The sequence below is a fragment of the Scatophagus argus genome, chromosome 10 (genome assembly GCF_020382885.2).
Source record: "Scatophagus argus isolate fScaArg1 chromosome 10, fScaArg1.pri, whole genome shotgun sequence".
NCBI lineage: Eukaryota > Metazoa > Chordata > Actinopteri > Scatophagidae > Scatophagus > Scatophagus argus.
This window is the reverse complement of record NC_058502.1, coordinates 6322877-6339853: the sequence shown is the minus strand read 5'-3', so window position 1 is coordinate 6339853 and position 16977 is coordinate 6322877. Positions and strand designations below refer to the sequence as shown.

General features: G+C 44.3%; 1 protein-coding gene across 8 annotated transcripts in view; it reads left to right on the top strand.

Annotated features, from left to right (window-relative positions):
- Positions 1–16379, top strand: part of cep170aa (centrosomal protein 170Aa) — a 37844-nt gene extending 21465 nt beyond the window's left edge. For 4 of the 8 annotated variants that reach the window (XM_046402791.1, XM_046402789.1, XM_046402792.1 and 1 more), the window contains 15 exons: positions 2369–2542; positions 2749–3042; positions 7318–7674; positions 8022–8311; positions 9704–9793; positions 10650–10767; positions 10963–12510; positions 12740–12790; positions 13961–14234; positions 14451–14682; positions 15099–15266; positions 15382–15470; positions 15625–15718; positions 15810–15861; positions 16012–16379. In XM_046402791.1, coding sequence (XP_046258747.1) covers positions 2369–2542; positions 2749–3042; positions 7318–7674; positions 8022–8311; positions 9704–9793; positions 10650–10767; positions 10963–12510; positions 12740–12790; positions 13961–14234; positions 14451–14682; positions 15099–15266; positions 15382–15470; positions 15625–15718; positions 15810–15861; positions 16012–16337 — 4157 coding nt within the window. In that variant the 3' untranslated portion in view covers positions 16338–16379. The remainder of the gene's footprint in view (positions 1–2368; positions 2543–2748; positions 3043–7317; positions 7675–8021; positions 8312–9703; positions 9794–10649; positions 10768–10962; positions 12511–12739; positions 12791–13960; positions 14235–14450; positions 14683–15098; positions 15267–15381; positions 15471–15624; positions 15719–15809; positions 15862–16011) is intronic. The other 4 variants (XM_046402793.1, XM_046402795.1, XM_046402794.1 and 1 more) reach the window with 4 other exon arrangements.
- The last annotated feature ends 598 nt before the right edge of the window (positions 16380–16977 follow it).

Here is a 16977-nt window from a genome sequence, read left to right as displayed (position 1 = left end):
GGTGATTTGAAACCCTAAAAGCTTTCCAGAAAATCAGACAAATGGGATTGGCTACTTCAGTCATGCAAGTGGGTGAGTGGAAAGCATTTTGCCCTCATGGAGCCTTGACTTTTTGACTGAGTGCTGAAAGGATGTTGTGATGTTGGATCTGTTTTGTAAAACAGCAAGCCCTGGGGGGTGTCGCACAGTGTATTCATGTAGGTTACACAGACTCCAGCTTCAAAAGAAGATCTCATCAGTGTTTGTGTTTTTAAAATAGTCACACCACACCCTCTATATCTGCCCTAATAAACAGTTAACAGCAGATATAGCAGTGAAGGGAAGTGAAAGAAAGGTTCATGGCAGGAAGCGATTTTGTTGAGAGACTGTGTTTTTGTATGTCAGTGAAGTTTAGTGTGTGTCCTTTTCTCCCTCCCAGTGAATAGACTGTGTTGTCAGAACCCCCTACCCCCTTCCTTGTGTATTGTCACTGATGCTGATTGGGTTACGCCATTGCACCAACTCCCCCAATCCTCCCACACACACACACACACACACACACACACGCACACATACTCACACACATACACACGGTGTTCAACACAGACCCCTCTCTCACTCCATAAGGCAGTGATCACTGGCTAACCACTCTTTAATTCTCTGGTAAGTGTTGCTCCCAATTCAATATGCTTTGGCTAATGGAGCTTATAGAAGGCTTTCAGTTTGAATCAACTTTTTATTCATGTGACATCCTCTTGACTTGCACTCGCTTTACTACCTGTGGTTCTCTTAGGAACAATTTGTTCAGGTAACTCTCTTTTCAGCTTTTCAGTGCTTTAGAATTTGCAGTGAGAAGTGGGAAGCATTGCGTGTTTTCAACGGCTTGCTTTAACTTTTGCCGCAGTTACACTCAGTCACACTTATCTCATAAGAGGTGCCTTTTTTAAATGTGTTGAATGTACATGTACTGCAGGATATTATTGATCTTTAATTTTGTGTCTGTTGTCTCTTTGTATGTGGTAAATCTAATGGAAAACACAGAACGTTGCAGGTTTTGCTTCTTTATCATAAGCTATCAAAATTAAATCCTGCAGAACTGCAGTTTGAACTGTACGGTCTTTACATGAATGACATTAAAGTCATTCATGAAACTCACAGAATGTGTCTCGGTGCTTTCCAGTCAAGTCTTGTGACTTATGGTGACATCAGTGGAAGCTGTGACAGTATTCTCACTTATTCATACTTATATACGTATGTGAGATACAGGAAGTTTGCTCACTTCATCATAATTTCAAGAAAGGAGCAAATGGACTAAGTACACTACACTAAGTACAGTATTACACTAAGTATAGTATATACTTAGTGTAGTTTTGTCTGTTTATTTTTAGAGTTGCAGAGAGCATAGATAGAAATGTGAATATTTTAGTAACACTAGTAGATAAAAGTTGAGTTGTTTACCAGCCTTGTTTGCTCTTAGTTGAGCTGTTGCAGCATCATCCAGCATGTTTGATTTCAAGATCCTAATATTTGCATTCTGTTTAAATCCATTTTGTAAATCTTCCCAAACTTGCAAAGCAGCTTATGCTGGCAACTGCATCTCTTGTATCAAAGATGAGCCTGAAGAGATTCTGCAATACTTAAGTTTAGCTGATAACGGTGAAGTGGAAAAAAAGTATTTTAATTCAGGGATTCTGTTTCTGTAAAGATCTTGTTTTGTCTTGGGCCTTCTTAAACAGCCCAATCATATAAAATATAATATTAAAGAGAAATACACTCACTGTTTTTTTTTCTGTAATTGTATTCTGCAAAATACGATCTTCCTTCTTAATGCAGATTGCCATATGTTCCTACATTTGCTCTCCAAAATGAAACAGATGGCCCCTCAAATTTCTGAAAGTATCATTTATCATATTCAGATCCCACAGAGGCTCTGTTTGTTAATATGAACAGATGAGACAATAAGTGCTCCATATTGTGAACGCCCCAAAGCAGTCTTTTAAAAGATGTACCAGCACTTTTTGTACTGCATGACTTCCTTGACCTGTGTGTGTTTGTGTGCATGTCTTTATGAGAGACAGAGTGACAGGGAGAAAGAGAGAGAGAAAACGTGGATGTGCACATCTTTGTTGTATTTGGAGTTTACAGGGCTGCATCTTCCCCGCAGGAGGAGACAGTAATTTTGATAAGTGGTGAAGCACAGTTGCAAAAGGGAGGACCATGATTCAATTGGTCCATTTTAGGCTTGTAGCTTGACCTTTCACTTTCGATAATGAATCCTTCTATTTGTTTCTCTCTTGACATTGTACCACTGGGGTGTTTCTTTAGTGAACCAGCAAAAAGTTAAAATTATTAACCCCTGTAACATATTCATGTGTTTGTTTAATCTTAGACAGCAAAGAAGCACGTAGAGGGGAGAAAATTAAAGAGGACGGCCTTCATGCGTCCTCTGCCCACGATTCCAGTTACTTTGAGATCCCCACCAAGGAGGGTCACATGGCCAATAATGGCATCCATGAGATTCCCACCAAGGACACAGAAGGCGCTGCCACTCATACTACTACAGGTGAAGCATACATTGCTTCCTCTAAATAAAAGTACCTTTGTGTGTTGAGATTTAGATTTAATAGGGAAAAAAAGCATCAACTGATTCGATCATATTACATATATTACACCAATAAGTCATAGTAACACATTTTTAAAAGCTCCACTATGTTTAGTCTTACTCACTGACAGACACAGTAAAAAAAAACTGAAATGTCTGCTCCACAGCTCAAGGTCACGCCTCCTTCACCATAGAGTTTGACAACACTTCTCCTGGGAAAGTCACCATTAAAGACCATGTGTCAAAGTTCACACCCGACCACCACAGATCTCGCTCCAAGAAGAGCGGAGCAGGAAGTGGAGGAGCAGGAGGGAGGGACCTGAGCACACTGCAAGCCGCCGAGAGCAAGGTTGCCGATTGGCTCGCCCAGAACGACCCCACGCTGGTGCGCAGCGAGTCAACGGAGGACGACAGCAAGAGCATCAAGAGCGATGTGCCAGTCCATCTCAAAAGGCTAAAAGGTGGAGTTTTTTCCTGTTAACATTTGTTGTCTGTGGATTGTGTAATTTTGTTGTAGTCTACTCTGGTCCTGCACTTCTTTCTTAATCATTTCTCCTTTGTTTCTTATAAAAGATTCTGCCATAATATTCCCTTGGGATTTATCACTTACATCACCAGAATTACCATCAGACTGATAGCGTGCTTAGTTTACAATCTTTTACACACTTTTTTTACACTGTCCCAATTATCTGTTTGTCTGTATACCTCCTATACTATGGAAGCCTGGGTTTAGTCTTTGCCAGGAACAAGGGCTGCTGACAGTGGTAACCATGCCAGGTGATTAGGTACTAGAAGGCAAAAATATTTAAACCCCTTTCTACTATTGCTCTGACATCCAATGACAAGGCTGAGCGTGAGTAGCATAGTACAACCCCCCAATGGATTTCACTTTTTCATCATTAACAGATATGTTATCCATTGAGGAGCACATCCTCTACACATACGCTAGTTCATGGCCTGACTACAAGAGCTTTAGATTTGACCTTTGGTTTGATTTTATTTTTCTTGCATTATTAGTGTTGACATCTAAATCTTCTCTGCTTACCTCTGTGGGCTTGTTGCTATGAATCCTTTGGGCGAGATTTGAGATTTACCACTGTAAATGGCACACGTTTTTTGGGAGAATGGTCCAGACAAGGCAGTGCTGAGTGCAGCCATTGAAGAGAGTGGAAATAGGATGCTAACCTTGGTAGACACGCTGCGTGCTGGTCATGAGTTAATTAAATGGAGGTCAATTTATGATGCTGTCGACATGCGTTGGGGGAGGCTCCACCAAACAGGAGCTGATGAAAGTGGAAATCAGGGAAGCTAATTCATTAGATGGAGTTAGTACTACATGCATGTCTACTGGATGACAGAGTGTCTCACTTGATGGATGATTATGTTGTTAACTGACTATCTGACTGACTCTGGCTCTGATTGACCCTGCAGTTCTTCCAGCTAATTGATACCTAACGGAGGAGACAAAAATCAGACAAGAGAGTTAAAGGTGGAAAACCAAGAATAACTCCTGCTGACGGAAAAATGAAGGAGTTAAAAGAAGGGTGGAGTGAGAAGGAAAAGAGGGAGGGAGGGGACGAAGAGGGGTGGAGAGAGGGCAGGTGGACAGCTGGATGCGAAGTGGTCTTTTGATGCCGGCTGTGGACATATGAGGCATGAAAAAACAGGTACAGCAAAGAGATGGGTGAGAGCAGGGCTCGCAGCCATAACAACAAAGATGATTGGACAAAGAAGGGGTGAGGGAGAGAGAGAGAGAGAGAGAGAGAGACAGAGGCTTGTTGCCTGGACTGCAGCGAAAGCGGAAAGGGAGGCAGCACATGAGGAGAGAACAGTTTTTGGTAGATAGTTGTTATAGTAACAGTGATGCAAATGATGGCAGGGAAAGAGAGAATACAGACATATATTTACAACTAGCAAAAGCCAGCAGTGAACATCACTTGGTGTCTGCGTGTGCGAAGGCTGCAGGAGGATGTGTGAGAAACGCATTTCGACGCTGACATAGGGCGTGTGTGCAGCATGTGCTACTCGCATGTGGATTTGTGTGGCTGAAATCCGTCGTGTCTGCGTTAGCACGGTTGTATTTGAGACCTGCTTAGCACTGATCTGCAGACAAGCAGTGCAGCACGTGTGAGATGAGGCTTGTGAGATGTGCTTAGGGTGTGTCATGGAGGTACTCGGCAGAGAGAGAGAGAGAGAGAGGCAGAGGTTTAGCGACAAAATTGACAGGAAGCAACTGAGCCAAACCTTCTGATTCGTAAACATCAAGGTGAGTCTTTCTGTTCTTGTTGTCAGGTGTAATGTAGGGGAAATATTTATACTGGCAGTTATTTCTTTATTCATATTGAAATTATAAACTGCCGTGTGTGAGTGCATGTGTGTGCGTGTAACTGCAACTTCTGAAGATCTGAAATGTTACTGAGATTGCAGAATTATTTTGTTTGAATTCAATTTGTGATCCGTAAAAACCTAGACCAGGGATGAACTTGTGTGTGCATATCATTCAGAACAGTGTATGGCTGGTTGCATGTTGGCTTGTCTGTTTGTGCTGCTGTGCGTGCGTCTGAAGTCAGTAAATCCGTTTGTTGGGCACTTGTGTGTGTGCGTGTGTGTGTGTGTGTGCTTGCACATACAGCCAGCGGTGGAGCCAGAGCCCAGTGAGTCATGGCGGGGCGAGTGGGGCAGAGCGCAGGACTCTAACAGATACCTCTGTTCTCCTCTCGCCCTGCTAACAGCTCCTTTGTCTGGGACACGCAGCATGAAAGACCTGCTTCTTTCTGTCTGCTTATCATCTCAAGCTACTGTAACGCTCTGCTGCTTTGCTTTCTCCTTCTATTAGTGTTGTGTTTTTCTTCTTTTTAATGGATTGTGTGCTTTATTAAATTTCTGACCGTGATAAAAGACTGTAAAGATGAAGGAGGTAGATGGTGGAATGTGACAAACGAGCCGCATTCCATCATTGGTCACACACACCTCCGTTTTGCTTTTAAGGCCTTATCTGGATAACCCCTCTTGATATCAGTATCACATCAACAGCGTTATTTTGTCAGATGTGACAAAGCATCTCCAGAGCTACAGGCAATGCAATCTGCTTTCACACTACTTACCCTGAGAGATTGATCCACACCTGTACTGACACTGGTAAAGTAATGTACTGAGATACACATGGCCTTTACCTGAGTTGGACCATGTCAGATGTTACTGTCATTCTCCAGTGTGCAGTATTTAAATAGTCATCCGTACATTTTATACAATATGGTTCATAATTTGACTTTCAGCGCAGTGTAAAGTAAAGATAAGTCGAGAAAGAAAGAAGAAAATGAAGTGACATCAGATCTTCAGACTGATTCACTGAGTCACAGTGTGTGGACAGTTCCTCAGGCAAAACACTGCCATCCACTTAGCCATGGCAGCACTTTGTCCTCTTTTCTCACAGAGGCCAGTCCATCTCTAATACTTGATTCTTGTCTTGCATGCTTTAGCTATTGTAAAAAAACAGCTTACATATATATATATCTGTTGTAAATACTTAAAGTCATACTGCATAGGTTATGGAGAGTTTAATTCATTTAACTGATCTGTCTGTGAATTGGGACACACTGTGGAGTGATGCTATAGTACGAATTCATTTTTATACTTTACTTTCTTTTTGAGTATTTATTAGTTGGGAGAAAGCACGAGAAAGATGTCAAATGAGTATATGCATTTGCTGAGGTCCAAACCTATGAGAGTATTTTTGAAAGTGGTGTGTGTTTTTTCATCTGAGCATCCACAACATCAGTCATGTAGTGTTTTCTCCTGTCCTCACTCTGACAGCATGACTGTTGGCTCGTTAACCGACTGGCCAATAGTGTGAGTAGCTGTCAACTTGAGTGGCAATATACTACAGCCCCAGCCTCCTTCACTCCCCCACTATCTCTCTCTCTGTCTCTCTCTCTCTCTGGCCTTTTGTTTTCTTTCACTTAATCCAGTTTCTTTTCTTTCCTATCTACCCTTCTCTTATCGTCTTCTCCCATCCTCATTCCCAGTTTCACCTCCTCTCACCTCCCCTTCTCCTCCATCCTTGAAGCCCTTTCTCCCCCCACCCCACCTCTCACTCTCATCCAGTCACCAATCCTGCTTCCCCCTCCACGTTCTCCTCCTCCCCTCCCCCCTCTCTCACTGCCAGTAGGCAGGGCCAGTAACCGTGTGGGTGGCATGTCTGGATTAGTGTGGCACACTGTCTGCTTTCATACAACACTGAGAGGACATGCTGATTGGACCCAGACTCATCAAAATGTAGACATAGCAGCGTGGTAGGTAAACCAGGCATTGTGATAGTTGGATGATTAGACTCAGACCACAGTCAAAGGCTCATAGTTCATTTAGTAAACATTTGTTTCTTGTTGCGGTATCCACAATGGATGTGGTCTCAGGAAGATGTGGTTCTGTGCTGTGATCTCTGTGGGACTTATTTCTTCTTCTTCTTCTTGGTTGCTTAATTCTGAACAGCCGCATACATTGTTGCACTGCACAGTACTGCTGTATTGTATCTTTACGGATGCACAACAGCTGTTGTCAGGTTGCTATGTTACCGTTGTGTGCGCATGTTTTGATATGGATTTATGGATGTTTGCATGTTGGACAGGATGTTAGCCATCAGTACATGTACAGGTACAGTATAAGACGCATTTACATTGTGATTGTAAATATGTGGACTGTGAATTCAACTGTGTCCTCTCTTTTATGTGTCCTGATAGGCAGCAAGCATGAGGATGGCACCCAGAGTGACTCAGAGAATGGATTGGGCCTGCGTTTTGCCAACCGCCGCCACGCCCTCGAGGAGCGCCTAAAAGCAGCACACGGCCACGTGGGAGGAGGAGCAGCAGGAACAGGAGGCGGGAACGTAACAGTGAGCGGGACGAGAGCATCCGGCTCCCGCACGGCCTTCATGATCGAGTTCTACGACGAGGAAAACCCTCGCAAGCGCCGGTCGTATTCGTTTTCCCAAACTGCACCACTGCTGGGGGGAGGAACTGGCGGGGAGGGACTGTGTCCTCAGCCTCCCTCTCACCCTAAGGTGTTCAGCATTTCCACCTCTGCTGCTACAGACTCGGGTAATAAAACTGGAGTGATTAATCATGTCTTTTATATATTGTATGATGTTCTCACTGTGAACAGTTTTGTGTCATTCCTTAAAAAAACAGTTCAAATCAGTTTGTAAAGAGAGAGAGACAGTACATTATGATTGTGATACATTATGATTAAAAGTATTTCTCTTGGAATGAAAAGTGAAACTAAACAAAACGTAAACATTGATTTGCAGAAGATGCAGTAAAGCTGGGTTCTTCATTCACAAAAAGTCATTTACCACAGCAGTTTGTGTCTGTGTCATCATCTTCTGTGAAAGCATGACGTGTATGTATGTCTGTGTTTTAGTAATGGCTGTATTTCTTACCTCTAGGTAAGGTCCCAGCTCCAATACCGGCTACAGTAACTGTAGGTGCCCCTACGGCTGCCCGCGTCCTTCTCAAGCAGAGATCAGAGGACCCGAGTATTGGTCGCAGCTCAGCCAGTACAGGTCTGGCGACAGGTAGCCCCACCAGCCCCAGTGAGGACACCTCGGTGGTGGGGAGAGGAGTGGGAACTGCTGGAGGGGAGGCAGGGGATGACCACAGCGATAAGGGCACCTACACTATTGAACTGGAGAACAGGAACCCAGAGGAAGAGGAGGCCCGGCGCTTGATAGACAAGGTAGGAATGTTCAACGACTTTAACAACTACCTGCACCATGCAGGATCATTTTTGTCACGATAATTCTCCTTGACGTTAGAAATATAGGGTCTATTACAGTAGTTTGCAAGTTTAAATGGAGGTTGTTTGGATAACTTTTACTATTTTTTTTGCTTTTTTAAGTTTTTTAAGTTAAATCATGGCGATAATCCCAGAAAACTTCTGAAAATAACAACATCTTTTTAGGTGCCTTCTTTGCTTAAAAGTAGGTAGAAAAATGGCTAAAGCATCATTTAGGGAGACATTTTTAAACATACTCTGCAGCAGCAGACTGGAGCAAGGTTAATCGTCTCTTTATTACCTGCTTCATTAGCACTTTTAGGGTTAGCAAGTCATCTGAGACCGATTTGTACTGTTGCCACTAAAACAAACCCATCACCTCTCAGTTGGTTGGCTTGACCACCACTCCATCCTCTTTGTCCCTCTGGTAAACCTAATGGTTCTGTAATAGCCCGCGGAGAGTCACTCCATCAAGCACTGCTCTGTTTTTTGAAACGATGCTCCAGGGAAGCTGAAAAACTACCATCAGTTTCTTTCTACTGCCCTTGTCCTGTGGCTCAGACGAAAATGTGTCTGGAATGGGCAAAGCACAGAGATGGTTTAATGTTAGTTTCGGGTTGAGAGTTACTGACTCAAACTGCAAAAAAGCGGAAAGACTAATGTTTCTTTTGGCCGAAAAAGACTTCCTTTAATAGGTATAACAGAGGCAAAGAGTGCTAAACTATTCTGGACAGAAGTTTACCAGACTGTTTAATTGCTACCTACCAAATTTGGAAGTGGTGATTGGCAGCATATATACTTTTTTTTAGAACATTAAGTTGTTGCCAGTTGTGGTTGACATGTAGACATCATTTAAACTTTACTGAATGATATCTTAAAAAGACACGTGTCCCTTTAAGTGTTACAGGTGTTATATAATTAATGGGGTGTATTTCTAGACTGTGGTAGTTTGAGTGCATTACATTCAAAACTAGAAGTGTTGTTATGCTAATTCCTGTAATTAGCTGACACACTAATGAGCACACTTGTTCTCTCTCCCTTTTGTAAAGTGTGTGTGTGTGTGTTTGTCACCATGGTACTCAACAATCAAGTGCAGCTTGGTGCTTTAATTCAGCAGCATCTTCGTCTGCTCAGTTCACCTTTTCAAGAGAACAATATCAGTGTTTATATCACATGAAGCAATTTTCATTACAATGTGTGCTGCAGTAATTATCCTACAGATGCATACAGCATAAAGACCAACTGGAAAGTATGATGGCAGTACAAGCACACATGCATTAAATGTCAGCAAAATATCCATCTTTTGCCACAATATCAGCTTTTGTACTCTCTTGCTTTTTCACATATGTGTAGGTGTTTGGTGTGCAGCAGACCCAGGACTCCTCTGCTCTGTCAGACCTGAAAGAAGGAAAAGGAAAGGAGACAGGAGAGACTGGGAAAGAGGTATGAAACTCTGCATTAACAGCTTATTTGTCATACTATTGTTTTGTCCTTTTGTTCCTGTTTCTGCTTTTTTTAATCTCAGAGTGCACATTTGTTTCTCTCTTGTTGTCTCTCAGTCTTTGTCTGTTCTCCTTTTTTTACCTTTCCTCTTATGTTCACATCTACACAAGTTTCCACAATGACACAATTACAATTACCACAGTACTAATGTGACTCATTTTTTTTTATTTTATTTTGATTAGACAAATTTCATTGTACAGAAAACTGACCTCTGACTCCGAATGTTTCATCTTGCCTCTCTGCCCAGTGTTAACACATTGAGTAAGAGGTAGATGAAGAATCATCTCTGGGTTTCATAATGTGAGTCACAGTCACTCCCTTGGCTTGACCGCACTACTCCTTTAGCCTGTTGATGGGAGGATGCTAGTCCTCCCAGAGACTGACCTAGATCATACTAAGATGAGGAGAGACATGCTCGGCCCTCCAGGCCATTTCATACGAGGGAGGGGACTGTGTGTATGAGTACTGACAGCCTTCCAATCAAGTCATGCCATTTATCTAGATGTCTTATTCCAAGAAAATGAGGAGTACCATTCAGCTTTTCAGATTTAACAACCCCTAATCAGACATGTTTTTGTTTCCAAGTAAAATACACATAGAGGAATGTATCTTAACACCACCTGCTTTCATTCCCACATTGTTTCCTTCATCATATATTTTGTTTCAGATGAACACATGAATGTTAATTTCATTCATAATCTATATATTTTGTGCCACCACTGATTGACTAATCTGCTTTTCCTCACTTGTGTGCCCCACCCTCTTCTCACCCTACGCTCCTGCTGTGACCCCTCAGGCTCTCCCTGGTGACTCGAGCTGGGTCTCTCAGTGGGCCAGTCTTGCTGCCAATCACACCAGGACAGACCCAGAGGGCTCAGGAGCAGAAACAGCCGCCTTCCTGCACAAAGAGAGAGGTACATAGTCACTTAGTCTCAGAGAATGAAAAGACCTAAACTAAATGATAGCTGGAGTAGATTAAATTTAATACTTTTTCTCTTAAAGTAGCCAATACTTAAAAGCATGTACATTATAGAGGATTGCTGTGCTTTTTAATTTAAAAAAAAGCCTTGAATTTCATCTAAGTGAGTTTGTCCTTTGTTCTCTTGGAGCTGATGCCTTTGAGTCCGGCGCGTCCCTCAGCAGAGGTGAATCCTCTTCCAGTTTGACCGACCGGAAGCGCAGGACCCTCCCCCAGCTCCCCGTGGATGATCCCCGCGCTAAATCCAGCCCCAAAGCCCTGGGACTGAGGTCAGAGATTGGGGAGAAACAGGACACTGAACCCCAGGAAAAAGAGAACAAGGGAGACGGGGAGTCTCCAACTCCAATGGGGGACGGTGAGATGACCAGTAAACGGAAACAAGGCTCCACATCTTCTCCCTCCAAGGCCCCTCTCCGGACTTCTGGCAGCACTGAGCGGAGGAAGAGGTCAGAGGAGAGGAAAGGAGGAGGAGGAACGGGAGAAGGAGGAGAGAAGACTGGGAAGCCTCTAGTGCGCCAGGGCAGCTTCACAATTGAGAAACCCAGTGCTAATGTCCCGGCAGAGCTCATCCCACGCATCAACAGAGGCAACAGTGGGCGCGAACGCAGTGACTCCGTGGGCAGCATGGACACTGCTACGCTCCTGAAGGACACTGAAGCTGTAATGGCATTCCTGGAGGCCAAACTAAGAGATGAAAACAAACTAGACCAGAAAAGTGGTAAAACTGGCCTCACCACTCATGGTTCAGGTTCTGGCTTCCCCCCTCGAACAGACTCCATCTCTCCTGAGTCAGATGTGGACACGGCCAGCACAGCCAGTCATGTGGCTGGAGAGGCACAGAGGAAGGCATCAGTTGGTGGCGAACAAAAACGACGTTCCCTTAGCAGCATGCATCGAGAGAAGAGCAACATGAGCACAGCTTCCAAGACCAGCGTCACCAGCGCAAGTGCCCGGGAACGTCTGGAGAGGAAGTCTAAAGCAAGAACTGCAGAAGTGGCGAGCCGGACTGATGCACGTCGCTCTGTTCAGCCGTCCTCTGCCTCCTCCAGGGCACGCCAGCCCTCTCTGGATCTCACTGATGATGACCAGACTTCTTCCTTGCCCATCTCTGACATCCTCTCCTCAGACCAGGAAACCTATTCTGGACCTTTGGGACATCCCAAACTTGACAGCAGGTCTGCTAAAACTTCCACCAGTGGGTCCTCCAAAACCAGCCGCACTCTACAGGCAGCCACAACCTCCTCCCTGAACAAGCAGGCCTCGCTGCCTCAGCCGCGACCCACAAGAGCCTCCCTTCTCCGCCGTGCTCGGCTAGGGGATACATCTGACACAGATCTAGCTGATGCAGACAGGGTTTCTGTCGCTTCTGAGGTGTCCACCACTAGCTCCACTTCTAAGCCGCCATCCGGTCGGAAGGGACTGTCACGACTAGACATGCTGGCTCAGCCACGTAGGAACCGTCTGGGCTCCATCTCGGCCCGCAGTGACTCAGAGTGTACAGTGACACGGAGCTCCACCTCTTCCCCCCGCCTGTCAGCTGAGACCGCTCTGCGTCTGGGCTTGCGCTCATCAACACCAACAGAAAACAAGCTGACAGCAAGGATGAGGGCGAACAGCGTGTCCAAACTGAACGAGACCAAGACTAAGACCACTACATCTGGATACTGCTCGCCCACAGGTGAGCCTGAACTCTGGTTTACAGTTTCTCATATGTTGTAGGAAGAATGAGAAGAGATTCTGTTCCGTTAGTTCTGATAATGTGGTTCTTTGCAACAAAAAAAAACTGTGTGGTATGATTATCAAGTCCAAAAAGTCTGTACCACTGCATACCCCATTGTGTGTCTGTGTGTAAACATTTGTCTGTAAACACTTCCACTGTGTTGTTACAAACTTGTGTCATCGTCCAGAGAGCCCCCAGCCTGAACCTGAAGGCGGTGATGTGGACGAAGAGCTAATGGGTACTGTACCAGAAGTGTAGAGCCTTAGACAGTGCGTGTGTGTGTATTTGTGTTTCAGACCTGGGTCACAGCAATAAAAACCATCACCAACATGTCAATTAAATTGACAATTAAGGAACACATTTTATAGATAAGAAATTTAGGAATGAAATTCTAACTTTGTTTGGAATGCCCGATTTAAATCTAAAAGTTTAGTTTGTATTATATCGTATATAATACAAATGTATATATCGTATTAGCACATCACAAGAAGAGTTAAAGTGATGACCCAGCTCTCGCATATGTTGCCCATATGTTGTTAACCTCGTTGTTCCGCTCTTACATCCATCATGTAATTCTGTGATGAAGACGCAAATGCTCTACTCTCACTCTTACATCTGTCGAAAGACTTTACAGCATTGGAGCTCAAACTTCAAATCCCACAAGCAAAGGTTTTGTAACAGTGCTCCACCTTGTGGAGGTTATTATGCATGACACTTCCACTCTGTCATTTTACGCTTGAGGGACTGATAGAGCATGGTGTTGTCTCATCATGGGGCAGCTACATTAATACAGCTGTTGTGTGACTGTTGTGAAGCAGCTTAGCATAGCCCTGCCTCTATCAAGGTTTCATGTACCTTGTTGGATGCTTTTGTTGGCTGTGCTGAGTGGGGTTTGCTTTTAGATAAACTCCAGTAGAGTTTCTTTTGCCGCTGTTTCTGCTGTTTTCTGTGTGGTTTAATTATCGCTAAAACATTCCTGGACGTGTCTAATAACAATAACTGACTGAAGATGCTTCACCAGTCCTCCGCACTCACAGCCACCAGTTTTAATTTTAGTTTAAGAATGATATGCAGTACATTACAGAGAATAACATGTTACTGAAACATAAAGTCAGTTTTTCTTCCTTGTAAAATAAAAAATATCAACATTTGTCTTAGTTCATAATCAAAAAACTACTCCTCCAAGAATACAGATTTACTGCCTGTAAATCTGTATTCTTGGAGGAGTAGTTTTTTACGTGCACAATATTTGAATTTTGTCAGATCAAAGCAGGATTGACTGGGGGCTGCCTCAGTAACAAAGCCTCTCATGTTCACAAGCTCATTTATTAACTTCACGAATAACAAATGTTGTAAAGGAATGAAGTACAGTAACACTGGCTAAACAATCGTTCCTTTGCCTTCACAGTGTCCAGTAGCAGCAGGTGGAGACGTCTGCCCCCGGAATACGGCTCCACCTCAGAGGAAGAGTTCGGCTCCAGCCGGAACTCTCCGAAGCATGGAGGACGCTCCCACGTGCGGCCTCACCACCTTGTTCCACACCGCAGTTCGAGACTCAGCACCACCGCGAGCCCAGGCTCCGGCATGGTGACGGGTCCAGGTGGAGTTGGAGTCAAACACCGCATGAAAGAGCAAGAGGAATACATCAGGGACTGGACGGCACACAGCGAGGAGATAGCGAGGTACAGATCTGTATAAGACTCATCTATTAGTTTATACAATACTTGAATCTTTCATGAATCTATGTAATGTTTTGAGGACGTTGCGAGAGCTGTCCTTCATGGCTTAACTGTGATCTGGATGTGTATGTGATTACAGGTTATTGTGTATGCAGGTTGCATGTGTTGTTGTCTATCCTGAGTCCTAAAGAACTCCTTCATCTGTCTGATGGTTAACAGGTTATTCCCATGTGTGCGCAGGATCAGCCAGGACCTGGCTAAGGACTTGGCCATCTTGGCCCGTGAGATCCACGATGTGGCCGGCGAAATTGACTCGGTCAGCTCATCTGGCACGGCACCCAGCACTACTGTCAGCACCGCCGCCACCACCCCGGGATCGGCCATCGACACCCGGGAAGAGGTAGGCCCTGCACGTCCCACGCAGACGGATATACAGGAGAGCATGAGAAAGGTGCCCGTTTTTCTTCTTCTATCACTGCCTTTACTGCGTGTGCTTCCATTGTGCCTTTGCCATCCCTCCTGTGTTGCTTGGATAAAAATGGCTGCCTCTCTGTTGCTTTGTAGCTTTCATCTGCTTTGAGAGGTATTCATTTAATACACATAACGCATCTTCTCCAGTTTCATTCCTTTATTTTTCTATTTCTTATTTGTGTCATGAGAGGATTTAGTTATTTTACTGCTGTGGCATTAAAATCTAACTGGCTGGACAGTTAAAGCTTTAGAGCTGCTTAGCTTTCTGACAGAGTTCCTAATTCCATCATTTCTCACAAAGCTTTACTTAACTCTATTAAACCTGGAGTTTTTCATGGTTTTTGAGGTTTTTTTCCCTCTTCTCTCCATTCTGTATTTTTCTTTGTCTTTGTCCAGTTGGTGGATCGGGTGTTTGATGAGAGCCTCAACTTCAGGAAAATCCCGCCGGTGATTTCAACCAATAAGGCACCAGAGGTCAACGGCAAGCCAGTGGAGCTCCGCCCCCGTGCCCCCGACAGTCTGGAACCCCGAGCTCTGAGGAGACGCACCTGGAACCGAGATGAGGTGAGGAGCAACAGAACGTCAAAGCATAAGCTGAAAAATATACTAACATGGAGGCAGTGATCCTCTGGACATCATATATCAAACTTCTTTTTCTTTTTTCTGCCTGTGCATTCAGGCTGTGTTGGACAGTCTGCTGCTCAATTCAGTTTCTCAGCTGTCCACCAAGATCAGACACTCTGTGGACAAAACTGCAGGAAAAATCAGGTCAATATACTGCTACTATACTTACATTACAACCTTCTTTAAGTATGTAACAGCAGTATTTAAAGTGTATCCCTTATTGTGCAGTTGTGTTGGTTTGTATAGCCACAGTCACTGTGAATGAACATGTGTCTTTTTGTATTTTATTTTTCTGCAGGATATTGTTTAAGGATAAGGACAGGAACTGGGATGAAATTGAGAGTAAACTGCGATCAGAGAGTGACATACCACTCCTGAAGACTTCCAACAAGGTACAGAAACCCGTCTCTCTTTGATGACAAAGAAAGCATAGAGTTATTGGGACAACTAACAGTTTTGTTGTTTTTTTTTCTATCTGTTCAGGAGATCTCCTCAATTCTGCTCGAACTCAAGAGAGTTGAGAAGCAGCTTCAAGGTAAAGGCACATACTCTTGCTTACCTTGGTAACACATTTTAACAAGCTGATCCATAATGAAAACAAGATACTGAGCCAAGGAGGCCTTTAAAACAGATCAACATCTAAACCATCTTCCAAACAATGATTCTCTCCCTGTTTCTGTCTCAGTGATTAACGTGATGGTAGACCCAGATGGGACTCTGGATGCCCTGGCCAGCCTCGGCCTGACCAGCCCCACCACACCTGCCAAACCCCAAACTGCCAAAACAACATCCCCCTGTGCCACCAGCCCTGGGTCTGTGCCCCCCGCCAAAGAACCGATGCCAGAGAGCCTCCCTGGGCCTGCAGGATCAACAGCCAGGGTTCAGGCTTCCTTTCCCAGCACGCAGGAGGCTGCACGAGACCCCAGCCTCGCTCTGGGGTTAACAGGAGTCGGAGGGTTGCCCTTCAACCGCATGCGGCCAAGCGGAGAGGAGGCCATCGCACAGAAGTGAACAGAAATCAATGTTATGTGAATAAATATGAACTGGATTGGAGTGCAGGTATCTGGTGATCCATGTTCACAACAATGAAGCATGTGTAGAAACATTTAAGCAGTTTTTCTCACAGATCTGTTGCCAGTTGGAGGATTATGGGGATAATATGAACACAATTTAGCTAAAATCAGCCTGGCCAGAAGCTTCTGATGCATCATGGATATGCCTTCAGAACTGAAATTAACCCATGAAGTATTTGGATGGAGTCGCATTAGGAGCTTTCCACCTTTAAACTGTTCTTGCCTACTGGCCGACCTGACTGAAGGCTACCTGGCGGCTCTCTCAGTGGACAGTTACCTGTGGTTGTACAGTCTCCACTCTCCTCTCGCCTTCTCCACGTGTCTGGACCCTACGCAAAGGACATGCCTTAAAACACATCCTCAATAGTAGCAGCCCGTCTCCCTCCACAAGTAATAATCAGCTTTGAAGACTTTTAATATAGTACCAGACCAACAGAATGCATTGTAAATTAACACCTGCAAAATATGTTCTATTTACACTATGATGAAATACAACACACTGCAATGATTTATTAGCTCTTGTTCAGTATAAAGAATATTTCAGCAGCCTTAAGTAACCACCTTGACAAACCAGACAG